The sequence below is a fragment of the Microtus ochrogaster genome, chromosome 7, assembly GCF_000317375.1.
Source record: "Microtus ochrogaster isolate Prairie Vole_2 chromosome 7, MicOch1.0, whole genome shotgun sequence".
Lineage (NCBI taxonomy): Eukaryota > Metazoa > Chordata > Mammalia > Rodentia > Cricetidae > Microtus > Microtus ochrogaster.
This window is the reverse complement of record NC_022014.1, coordinates 31,160,594-31,173,722: the sequence shown is the minus strand read 5'-3', so window position 1 is coordinate 31,173,722 and position 13,129 is coordinate 31,160,594. Positions and strand designations below refer to the sequence as shown.

At 48.8% G+C, this 13,129-nt stretch overlaps 1 protein-coding gene across 6 annotated transcripts in view; it reads left to right on the top strand.

Annotated features, from left to right (window-relative positions):
* Positions 1-13,129, top strand: part of Gas7 (growth arrest specific 7) — a 233,929-nt gene that overhangs the window by 164,567 nt on the left and 56,233 nt on the right. For all 6 annotated transcript variants that reach the window (XM_026780029.1, XM_013347225.2, XM_013347226.2 and 3 more), the window contains exon 3: positions 10,877-10,957. In XM_026780029.1, the coding sequence (XP_026635830.1) occupies positions 10,877-10,957 (81 nt within the window). The remainder of the gene's footprint in view (positions 1-10,876; positions 10,958-13,129) is intronic.

The following is a 13,129-nucleotide window of genomic DNA, read 5'->3' as shown; positions in this document are numbered from 1 at the left end:
CTATCTATCTATCTATCTATCTATCTATCTATCTATCTATCATCTATCTATCTATCTATCTATCTATCTATCTATCTATCTATCTATCTATCTTTGAGACAGGGTCTGGCTGTGTAGTGCACTCTGGGTTTATACTCAAGAGCCGCTTGTAACAGCCTCTGAATTCTGATACTTCAGGAATGAGGCAGCATGGGAGTCCTTAGAGAAAGATCTCCATTATATATAGCAAGTGGTTTTAATATTTATGACATTGTATAATTCTGGTGAGGATTTTTCTTCTTTTATTTCATATGTACGTTGTACAGTGGGTATGTGAGTATGCCTGTTTGCACGTGTTTGAACACATGTGTGTAAAGGTGAGCATGAATATGAGTGTGTGTGGAGGCCCGAGGCTGTCATCAGGGGTATTTCTTGATCGTTCTTTTACCTCGTTCTTTGAGGCAGGGTTTTCCAGTTAAACCCAGTGCTAGTGTCAGGGGTCCCCTGGTTCCACCTTCTGAACTGGGACTACAGCCAAGTTGCCATGCCCACCTGGCATTTTTGTGAGTTTTGGGAACCCAGACTCTTCTTGCTTGTGTGGTAAGCACCTCAATCACTGCCCTGACTGAGATATTTAAACTTAATTTGTATATGTAGATTAGTTGACTTTTTATGATTTCTTCTCTTTGATGCTGTAGTCTAAAAGACACACACAAAATGCAGTGATATTTCTTCTAGGTCTTTCCATCACTTCTGGATTGTTCCCTCCACCCTCAAAAGTTTTAAGGAAATTATGGAAATTAATTTCAAAAGATGTATGAGAAATAGCTTTCTATTTCCTATTCATCAAACAACATTGGCCAATTAGCTCTTGCCACAGCCCTGGGAAGCACCTGTTGACTCTGTGATGGATTGGTTCTGTCTGCACGACTCTGGTGTCCTTTCCGTTGCCTGTCTTCTTTATTCCTAGGCTGGTGCAATGCAGATTTTCCACCACCCTCAAGTATTTCACCTCTTCACTTAAAGAAAGTGCTCAGGAGTAGCATGTTGGAAATTCTAGAGTCACTACCCATGAACACTGGGGAAGCTGTCAAACAAAATGAGGGTTACTTGGCAGAAGCGCCATGATATTATGACCCTTGCTGGGATTGCTAATGTATGAGTTGTATATACAGTGTGAATCCACTGGGCATAGGACTGATTTGGCCCTGGATGAGACAGAAGGTTTAGTATGTGATTGCTTCATGCTACTTAACACAGCACGCAGTTTTAAACCTATGGTTTGTTCATTTCTGGAGTTTTCTATTTAGCATTTTTAGGCATGGTTGGCCTGAGGTATATGAAGTCATCATGAGTAAAATCATACACAAAAGGAGGAGGGATGTACTGAGAAAATAATCTTTTTATCTGGATTCCAGTTTCAGGATGAGTTCTTGGGGTGTTCTGTCAACAATTCCTGTACATAAAGAAGCACACAACTTTGCTCGTGCCTTCTCGTGATGGTGGCGCCTTTTGTATTCACAGCCATGCACTTTCTATATCAGTGCAGCGGACTGACCTCACTCACAGCAAGGAATGCCATCCTATCGGTGCATAATTATTCCTTGTCGGTGGACACTAGGGGTGCATTGAAGAGCTGTTCTGCTCTAGGGGAAGAACACCTAGAACCTAGAACTGCTGTTTGGTCAAAAGGAATTCTGACCGGCACCTCCAAACCATCTCTCCAGGAGAGTCAAGCCCTCTCCCCAGCACCTCTTCTTCAGATCTGCATTAAGAGTGGTCACTCTAGAAGGATCTCACTTATCCCGTGAATGGAACTGTGATGTTTGTTAGTCTAGTTTATGTCTCTCCAATTCTGAGGGAGATTAATAAGTTTTTGTATTTACTGGTCTTTATACTTTGTTGTACTTTTCTGTAAACTACCCATTTATGTCTTTTGCTCTTTCATTCATGTATTCATTTGACATACAGTGAGTATTTGGGGGTTACCTAAATTTCCCTATACTTCTACCATGTATCTCACCTGGTTCTGTCTGACCCACCCCGTGGGGCTTGTCTGGTCCTGCCAGTGATGGGATTCCATGATGTTTACTATGTCCTCCCTGGGTTTTCCCCACGGTTGACTCATCACTGAGATTGCCTGGGGTCCAGTTCCACTGACTAAACCCAATATCCAGGCTCGGAGCCTAGAAGTCAACACTTCACACCAGTAGTGATTTCTATGTAGAACTGGCTCCAGGAAATATGGAGCTCTGGGTACCACACTTAGGGTCTGAATTGAGATAATCAGGCTTGGGATTAGATAAGGTTTCCTTCTTGGCATCTGCCTCCAATTTTCTCAACCGTAGCATGGGGCCTAATAGCCGTGAGCTGCCAGTTGGCTGAATGCACCTGTTGGCTCAGTGGCAAGGCATGCTTTTCCCACACTGCACTCAGCCCTCACGACCCTTCCTTAAAGAAGGGTAGGAAAGCCCCTGTTAAATGCTCTGGGGATCCCTCAGGGTTTATGTAGGTCTGCATATCCTGCACATCTTCAGACCGCCATGCTGCCTGTGGCAGTTCAAAGCTGAATGTGTCAAAGTGATAGAGGAGCGGCTGAGTTGCTCAGCTGTTGTCCTTAACCTGTGTCTTCAGTAAAATGAACACAAATCTCCATCCCTGTGAATCCCAGAGTTGTTTCAAAGATCTTGTGAGCTGCAGGGTGGTGGAAAAGACACTAAAGACATTTCTAGCTCACTAAGAGATACCTCAACAGCTCAGCCATATTAAAGGAAGTGTCCTAACTCATCTTCATTCTTGGTGTGGTAACAGGGACCCTTCCTTACCTCATTCTCTGGGAGATGCTTTCCATGACGAGATGAAAACAAAGATGGGGGCAGTGAGGTAGAGGCTCGGTATCTGGGAGGGATGGGGACAGAGGAGGGACCACAGTTCTAGACAGGGTTCTTGTCCCCTGAAGCTCACAGTTGGTCAGGAGCAGCAGAATTCTGGGTACCCTCCTGGATCCATTTGGAGATGCCAGGACCCTTCCAGATGGAAACACACGTGCTTCTCTCAACATCTGCCTGGGACAAAGCTCTGGATCTGGAAGAACTGGCCCGCCGTTCTTGCTGTGCATAGGCCAGCGGGATGATACTAGAGAGAACTGTTTGTGTTTTTCTATTTGCTAAGGGTCTGGTCCTGCAAGCAGGACCCGACACCTGCATGGGAACAGGACGGGATTACCGTGAGCTGGCACATGAACAACCGCAGTGAAGCTTCCCAAGTAGAGATCTCTTTATTGCGTTGCCATTAGATGGTTCAGGAATGATTTGTAAGCCCCCTAATACATCCCTTTCATGTATTTCCTTAAACATCCCTTTCTCACAAGGCTTTCCTTGATCACTTTATTAACGTAAAGGGAGGGAAGGCCTGGTTTAGTTCTTGGTGTCAGAGGTATCCATCCGTCCCTCATGGCAGAGCAGCCTATAGCATGGCTAACAGGAAGCAGAGAAAGGAAAGACAGGGAGGGTGTGGCATGCATATGTGTATTTGCATACATATGGGCACATGCGTGTGGAAGGGTACATGTACAGTTGGCCTGCAGAGGCCAAGGTTGAAGTTGGGAATCATTTTTCTTCTCCCTTATTCACTGAGACTGGATCCTTCAATCAAACCCAGAGCTGGCTGATGGGTTTAGCCAGCCAGCTTGCAGTGTGGATCCTGTCTCCACCTGCTGAGGCTGAATAGACAGACAGGATAGCACATCCCTCCTAGTTCTGAACTCCATTCTCATGCTTGCAGGCAAGTGCTTAACCACTGGGCCATTTCCCTAATCCCCTTGTTTTACTGTCTTTATGATGAACCAACCGAAGCCTAATACAATGTGCCTCCTGGCACAACTTCCTCCCCCAACCCTACAAAAAAAGAGTTTTCATTAGTGCAAATTTCCACACACAATACATACACAAACACACACACACACACACACACACACACACTGTGAGATATGTAGAGAAGAGAGAAAGATTTTCCAACTTCATAGCAGGTTTATGAGGGTACTAAATCCATTGGTGATGACAGTGCATTTAGTAGGACATAACCCCATCATAAGTTGAGGTACACATATAATCATACTTACTTAAAATTAGAAAATAGAGTATTTATTTATTTTTGGTTTCTTTTGAGGCAGGATTTCATTATGTAGCCTTAGATAGCCCAGAACTTGCTATGTAGTCCAGGCTGGCCTTGAACTCCTAGAGATCCACCTGTCTGCCTCTGTCTCCCAAGTGCTGGGATTAAAGGCCTGCATCACCATACCTGGCAAGATAGAAGATTTCTAACAATCCTAAAAGTAGAAAGGGACATCATGATCAGTAGAATTTAGGCCAAAGGTGGGAGGGGAGGGAGTTTAATCTGTTGTTTTCTCTGCAGTGACAGTAATCTCAGACACAATGAGCCCTCACCTCTATGTTTTGTGAGTGACACCAATTAATTATATTGATTTGGGGGATGGTTCTCCACCAGGGTGGTTGAGCAATTAAAGAGCGTCACTTTGCTGCAGCTTGGGGGCCCAAGCACAGAGCTCAGACTTGACAAGCACAGCTGGGAGATGATGGCCTTTGACGCTAGTCTCAGAGAGGCCTTGTCTTACGGCGGCGTCGGTCTCCTTCATTCCAAATGAAATTAGAGCATTTGTCTCAGGTGTTGTATAACCGACCATTGGGGGAGACCCCAGATGTCACCAGGCACAGCTGTTCAGAGAGAAGATCTCTCTTGTTCAAAGGCTGGGATTGGCACTTAAGGCTCACTTCATTTGAGAGGCCATTAGGTGTTAGGAAACCAGAGACTCCTAACGAGAAGATTGTGAATGGCCAGGGTTGTAGTGCACACAGGTGCAGGGGAGGAGACCCGGAATGGCTGCCGGTTTCTGCATCCCGGGGCTGCAAACCCACATTCTGGGGGAAGTGGTGGTTGCAGACCCAATATCTGACACTCAGTGGACAGAAGATGTCCTGGGGCAGGGCATCAGGGCTCTTGCAACTCCTGGGGCTCCTACATTCCTGGTTGGTGCCAGGGACAACCAAGGAGCTGGACAACTTGAGGGATGCTGCTTCTGCCTAAGGAGGGACCAGGGCAAAAAAGGGAGATCTTGGTGCTCCCATCTGCCTAAGCCTGGTCACATACCAGGCAGACCCTCCTTGAAGGGAAAAGCCACTATTGGGACCACCACTGAACAAAAGGCAAAGAGTATGCGAGGCTAAGCAGAGGCTGGGGATGTGGCTCAGTTGGTCGAGTGCTTGCCCAGCATGCACCCAGTCCTGGGACGGGTTCCCAGCACTACATAGATTGATCATGGTGGCATGTGCAAATTATCCCAGTATTCAGGAGGAAGAGGCAGAACAATCAGAAATTCAAGGTCATTTGTGGCTACGTAGTGAGTATGAGGCCAACCTGGGCTACGTGGGACCTTGTTTCAAGGAGGAAAAATCCTAAAGAAAGAGAAAGGAATAAAGAGGCAGACAGGGGGAGGATGTCAGAGCTTCAGAGCTTGCTCCTGCTGGCTGGCACCTGTTATTTCACCTGAGGTCTCTGAGGGCAGAAGAAAGCCACCACAGGGGCCTGAAAATGAGCTACGCCAATGGGCAGGGCGGGAGAGTGCGATGAGAACCACTTGATGCAAGGGCTTGTAGAAGGACCCATGGCGGACACTCAGGACCAGTTGTGAGGTCCAGGGGTACCTGTTGTTTCCCGGTGGAGGTGTGTGCCCCAATGCAGACAGTCTTCGTCTTAGCAAGGGGAGCAAAAGCCTAGAGGTGACAATTTCAAAGTAGCAGCTCCTGCCTCATTCCCTGTCTTACCCTTTTAATGACCATTATTAAAGAGAGGCACACCTGTGCTTGGAGAGCTGGATTCACGTTGATTTCAACTTTTCTACTGTGCTCTCTTCTAAGTTGTCTCCTAAGGCCAGACCCTGTAGGCTACTGAGGAATCAATTCATGGCTCTTGGCATGACCAGAAAACAACAAGCGCCCCAAGCCAGCTTCGCCCATGGCCAGTTGTTTGTGTATGGCTGCCCCCGGTTCAGTGGTTGAGGTCCGAAGGGGTGGTTGTCATTAGCAGAGTTTGTTCTGTGGGAATTGGGTTGGGTGGGAAAAGGGTCCCTGGGGAATGGTTCACTCCTTCCATTCTGACCTCACTGCAACTTACACAGAGTGTCTAGGGCCCTTGTAACAGCAGCTCAGATCCAGTCTGGGCAGTTACCTGGGGGTTCCTAACAATGGAAGCCGGGAGAATGCAGGAGAGCCTTGATCTGGGCTCCTTCTGCTCTCAATCACCTCTTCTGTATTGCTTGGAGTAGGCCAGAGAAACTAGTCACTACAAGTAGAATAGTGTCTTCATTGCAGATGACCTAGAAATGGCTTACTCCCTCTGGATGGTGTCACCTGTAGGACTGGGCCTGCTGTTGGTGTGATCACGCTGCCAGAGCCTTGGTGTGCTGCCCAGATGCCCTGGCCTCTCCAGATGATCTGGCTCCTTTCCATTACTGCTCCGGGCTTGCAATTGTCGTCAGGTTTTGCATAGGTCAGACCTGGCTAAGCCCAGGAGACAGACTGGATTGTAGCTTCAGACAGAGGCCCTGCTCTTGCCGAAGTCCAGCTGAAGACTAGAATGGAAGGACACAGCACTTTCAGGGGACTGGGAGTGACCCAAGGCAGAGAGTGCAGAGACAGAAACCTTGACCAGGAGCCTCTAGGAGAGCAAATTTCTATCTGCCTGCCAGCTTCTCTCTGTGACTTTCAAGACACTTCCAACAGCCTCCTGAGCTACCGGATACCCTAGCCCAGTGGCTCTCAACCTTCCTAATGCTACAATACTTTAATATAGTTCCTCACGTTGTGGGGGCCCCCAACCATAAAATTATTTTGTTGCTACTTAATACTATAATTTTGCTACTGTTATGAATTATAATATAATATCTAATAGGCAGGCTATCTGATATGAGGCCCCCAAAGTGGTTGCAACCTCCCCTCTAGCCTTTCCCCACAGCCTTCCTTGGAGGGAGCCAGCAGTGACCACAGTTACTTAGGCTCTGCTTTTGTCTCCCCTGCTTGTTCGTGGCTTGTGTTAGCAGGTACCAGAAGGACCGTTAGATGGGGGCCAGAGGTAGGACCCTGTGGTAGGCAGAAGATGAAATAACGGAATTTGTACATCAGCTGGAGATAGGAGCGGGTAAGGTGTTCTTCCTTCTAAAATAAGGTCAGTGGCCTCAGCCACCAAAGGAACCGAGTCAGTAGCACAAACAAATGGGACATAGTTCTCCAGGGACTTTCCCTGGGTTTAGGTGGAATGGGTTTATCCCTACAAGCTGAGGAGCACACCAGGTGGGGGCTGCTAGCATACTGTCACTCTGTTCAGGCCTGCTGACTGATGAGGGGCCATGCGTGCGGAGCGACCATCCAAGGGCTGGATTTGTGTGCTGTATTCTGCCCTGGCTCAAGTTCCTGGACAAATCTGAGGCAGATATTAGTGCAGAAGGGACAGCAGGGAGGGTGCTGGGGAGGCAGGCGCCCTGGGGCAGGCGACAGACAATCAGTACTGTGATGCTGAAAGCCCTCTGCAGTCCTGGGGGAGGAGGCACCTCGGAATGTTTGCTGGACCTTTGACTCCCCCACACTGACTCCTGTCTGCATGTGCACCTCTGTCTCCTGCTCACCCCAGCATCACCTTGGGTGAGCCAGCATCCCGAGAGGAATTCACTGGTGAGCAGCTGCAGAGATGGGGAGCCAAGTTGCCATACCCACTCTGGTGGTGTTGTTTGTTTATTTGTTTGTGTGTTTTAAATCTGGCCTAGAGAATGGAAGCAATCTTGGAAGTCTGCATGGCAGAGGAGGCACTTGAGACTTCCTATATAAGCAAGGTGGTGATTTTGAGGCACAGGGACAGGGCAGAGAATAGTAGAGGCATGTTCACGAACCAGCAGGGTGGGCTAACAGGGCCTGCTAAGAAGACGGTCTGGACAGACAGACAAGGATGGAATGCTGGTGCAGCTTGCTGGGAGAATTGGATTGTCCTCTGTCACCTTTGTACCTGGGTGGGAAGGGATTTTCACAAGTGAGTAACTCAAGGCAAAGGCCAGGTTCTGGGGCCGGCAGTCTGCTAGCTCTGGGGCTGGAAGAGATGGGAGAGCCAAGAGGTGGGGAGATCATAGCCTGTCAGGAGAGGCAAGAACACAGTGACCCCCTGATGGGAGGAGAGTTTCAGGCCCAGAGCAGCTGATGAGGGGAAGCAGAGTAGGGTGGGGCTGGTGGAGCAGGTGGTTTCTGCTTGTGGATCTTGGGTTGGGGAAGCCAGGAGGCCTGGACTGCAGGGCTGACCCCTGCTGTTGCTGTAGACTCTGGTAGCAGTTTGCTTCCAAGCAGGCTGACCACAGGCAGATGGAAGGAGAGCCCTCCTTTCAGAGGAGCTAGGTTAGAGGCATGTCTGCTTCCTAAGGAAGCTCCTGCAGCACCTTTTTTTGTGGAACCCAGAACCTCATATGCTAAGCCTGAGTCCTACCACTACCTCGCCTCTCCTTGTTCAAGGATGCCCCTCCTCCCTCTTTAGCTGGTCTTCTCCACTGGTGTGCTTCTCTCTATTGAAAAAGGAAGGACCACGTAACCATGCTAAGTCAACTCTCCAAAGCCCTTAATTCATGCTCCCTAAAACACAGACACAGTTTTAAGACTGCCCATCAAGACTGGAGGCAGGAGTACTTGTGGCTGGTGTGGCTAACCTGGGGTTCCACAGAAGTTGAGGTGGAAACCGAGGGAGAACCCAAGTTGGATTCGCAGTCCGGGATAGCCAGAAAAGGGGAGTTGCTTTTGTTGTCATCGTCTGAAACAATGAACTTTTCAGCGATAGAAGTTATTATTGGATTATGTTATATCCGTCCGTATTTGGTTTAATTTTAGCAATGAACTTGTGACCGAAGCGTGGCAGCGTAATGAGTGCTGATGCTGTTGTGAAATTCACTTTGCACAAGGATACAGAAGGGGGAACCGAAGCCCTGAGTGCCCTGGAGTCCGCTCAGATTGTACTGATCACCAGTGGCAGAGCAGGCGTGCAGACCCCATCACTTGCTACTGTCGTGACCCCAGGGATGCCCAGCCCCTAGAGTGATCTGAAAGGGGAATCTCACAAAGAGAGCGCAGGGAGCTTAGAGAGTGCAGGGAGCTTATGTTCTCTTTCAAAGAGGAACATGCAGTCAGCAGCTGCTGGTGGTGGCATACATCTATAATCTGTCACTCTGAAGACTGAGACAGGAGGATCACTGCAAGTCTGAGGCTAGACTAGACAAGGCCCTCAAAAATCTACCAAAAGATTCCCCAAATGACAAAAAAAAAAACCCTATGCACAGTAAACAAGTGGACACGTGGGTACCAAACTGTAGGGAATGCCATCCTCTGGGAGTGGGATTACGGGCAATGCTTGTTTCTTCCCAAAATTCTCCTGCATTCTCAAAATATGTAAGTGAGAAAGGGTTTTATTTGTTTGTGTCCAGATAGAGCCTCACTAAATTGTCCAGGATTGCCTTGAGTTCACACTATGGCCCAAGTTTTAAAATACACTTTATTACACATTTATTACAATTATTTATTGTGTGTGTGTGTTGTTTCCATCTATCGCTCAGGTTCCAGGGATCAAATTCAGGTCACCAGGCTTGGGAGCAAGTGCCTTACCTGCTAAATCATCTTGCCAATCTCTTGCTTTAAACTTTTGATTCTCTTGCCTCAGCTTCCTCAGTGCTGGGATTGCAGACTGTGAGCCATCAGACCTGGCTAAAGGAAGTCAGTTTGTACCAGGTAGTATCATAGGAAGTCTGTTCACAGCCCTAAGTTCTGGGGGACAGTGATAGAGCTACAGACTTGGTTAATTTCTGATCAACTGGTATAGCTGAGTTACAGGACAGGTGGCCAGGAAGACCACCCAAAACTGTGCTTCAACCAAGACGTAGAAAGGGTCTGGGCTTGGGAGCACGTGACTGTCTCTACACTCGGGAGACCAAGGTAGAAGGATCACAAGTCACCCTGCCTACATGATGCCACCATGGAACTAAAAACAAAACAAAACCACCTAGCAGGACAGAACAGTTGAGTCTGAAGGTACCTGGGGCTCATCCGTTGGCCAAAGACCATCCTTCTGCAGACCAAGGCTCTTTCTTTGCTCTGTGCTTTGGGGTTTGAGGTCACCATGGGCTTTGAGAAGAAATGCCCTGTTTGCATCTGGGGACTGGGACAGAAGCAGAGAGGAGTGACTTGGGGAGTGGAGCACTGTCTTGTTAGGGTTTTTACTGCTGTGAAGAGACACCGTGAACACAGCGACTCTTACAAAGGAAAGCATTTAACTGGGGCTGGCTCATAGTTTCTGAGGTTTAGTAGGTTATTGTCAAGTGCTGGCAAACAGGGTGCTAGCGAAGGAGCTGAGAGTTCTGCATTTTGATTGACAGGCAGCAGGAAGTGAATGTCACACTAGACCTGGCTGGAGCATTTGAGACCTCAAAGCCCATCTCTTAGTAAGGTACTTCCTCCAACAAAGCCACACCCACTCCTACAAGGCCACACCTACTGCAACAAGGCCACACCTCCCAATAGTGCCAGTCCCTATGAGCCTATGAAACCATGTTAATTTCAAACTACCTCAGGGAGTAGGGTAGAAGATTCTAGCTGGAAGCCACCTTCTCAGGTAAAGAAGGCCTTGGCTAAGATGCTCTGCCAAGAGGGGTGGGTGGAGAGTAGGGGTCATCGGCAGGAAACAGGCTCCCGTGGGGCTAAGGTAAGAAAGGAAGGTGACCTGCTGCCTCTGGCTCTCTCTGCTCTGTGTCACTTGGGTACCACCATGGGATTCTCAAAGTGATCTAATTTTTCCCTTTGTCTAGAGACCACCTGGGAACGGCCCAGCAGTTCTCCTGGGATTTCAGCCAGCCCTGGCCCTCACAGGAGCTCTCTGCCTACAACAGGTAAGGCCCGCTCAGCATTTTGGGTGTGGGAGGGTTACATACCCACTTTCGTGGGGGTGCTGAGACTGTGGGTCCTGGGTCCTGAAACCTGATGTGGAATCTTGTGGACCAGACCAGATCCCGGAAGCCTGCTTCCAAACATGGTGCTAACATCCAGGCAGGACTACCTGAAGCTCTGGGCTCATTATGACTGCAGTACTTAGGAGGATTGGCCGCAAGAGGTCAGAGATCTTTCCAGGTCCAGAACAGAACAGCACCACATAGCTCTCATCAGCACTGAGGAGTGGAAGCTAAAAGAAGGTGGAAATTTGCAGGGGAATTCCTGGATGCAATGTTCTGGAAAGAAAATGGGATTGTGAGGATGTGAGTTGTCTGCAGAGGTAGCTGGGTAGCTGAGTGGTGGTTTGAGGTATACATTCCTATACTAGGTATGAGAATTGTCTAGAAACATCTTAGGTGACCTCTGGTTTTTAGATGCGAGGAAAGTGACAGGGCTTGCCAGCAGGGAGAGCAGCTTTTGATTCTTCCGGGTTTCCCTCCTTCAGGCAGCCTCCCCTGATTGCTCTGTTTGGAACCCTCCGCTTCTCAGTCTGCATCCCAGTGTGTGGCCTCACTGCATTCAAAGTTCCTCTCCTGTCGAGGTTGTCCTCCCATGGCGTACTGAGGGGAGGGATGGCGCCTCTAAGTCTCCACACAGAGCCTGGCTTTGTTGCTGCATCCATTCACAAGCCATCGGTTGCCTAACACCGAGACTACACACACAGGCTGATCAGTGCCCTGTGCTGTCACCCATTGGGTCTCTCCTCCAGGATGGAGCACTTGGTGAATGAAGCTGGCTTGAACCTCCACCTAGAAAAATTTCAAGAGCACGCCTCAGCCCAGCATCAAGTGTGCTAGGCCTGTAAAAGATTAAGAATGGTGGAGCCATAGTTAAGAGGGTCAGAAGGGACCTGCTTACACCTCGGAGACCTAGCACGGCATTTCCCGAGTGTAAGGCCATAGAGTACTGCAGAACCAGCACTCTGGCAAAGAGGCCCAGCGGTCAGGCTCTCTTTGGAGGTTTGGTGGACACAGCCTGTTCTGAAAGGAACCGGATGCAGCAGCACACTTTATAGGGACTCGCACTGTGTTCAGTCACAGCACACCCTGTTCTTGCCAGCCTGTCTGATCTCAACTCTGAAAGACTTTGCTGTCGAGGTGGGACTACCACTGGGGGAAGGTCCCACGGGCATCTTCTAGGAAAAGTCCAGAGGTCTCACTGAATGTCCCACAGGGCACAGAAGAGGGCCACAGCAAAGACTCCTGAGCTTACAGCAGCACAGCGGGAATTAAGAAACCAGTTTCGGTCTTACTGGAGTCTCTGGGCCATGTCCTGTGATAACAGGGAGGAATATCAGGCAGGGAGACTGTTTTGGCTTCTAAGGCCCACCCTTTGGTTTCATACCCATTGTAGTGTGGGAGCTTATCAGTGTATCATATACCGAAGAATATATTCCAATTGGGGGGGAAAGTAAGGCTTTCCCCCTCCCTTAGTGGGATTTAAAATCTAAGTGTGCCTACTGTCAGTGTCGGCTTTACTCTGTGAGATTATAACTTGTTCCCTGGGGTCTCAGCGATGCTGCTTCCCCCACCAGGCCTCTTTTTCACCATTCACATATTGGGAGCCCAGAAGGTGACCATGGCAGAGGGCCTGACCAAGCTTCATGACTCTGATAATGTCGCTATGGAGCACAAAGATACGTCAGCCGTCCATCTACTGTCTACCTCCCTCCTACCCTTCCCTTACATCCCCTGTCCACCTCCCACCCGACTCTCCACCCTTGCTCTGATCTCATTCTGCTGCTGTGGTAAACACTTATCAAAAATGATTTAAGGGAGGACGAGGTTTATTTCAGCTTTAAGTCATAGCCCATTCCCGAGGGAAGTCAGGGTAGGAGCTCAAACAAGAAGTTGAAATGGAAACCTTGGAAGAACTCTGTTGGCTGACTTGCTCCCTGGCTTATGATTAGCTAGCTTTCTTATACAGCCCTGAACCACCTGCCTAGGGATGGTGCCTCCCACAGTGGGCTGGGCTCTTCTGCACCAATTAATAACCAAGATAAGCCCCCCCAGAAGCCATGCCTGCATGCCAATCTGATCAATAACCAAGACAAGCCCCCACAAGCCATGCCT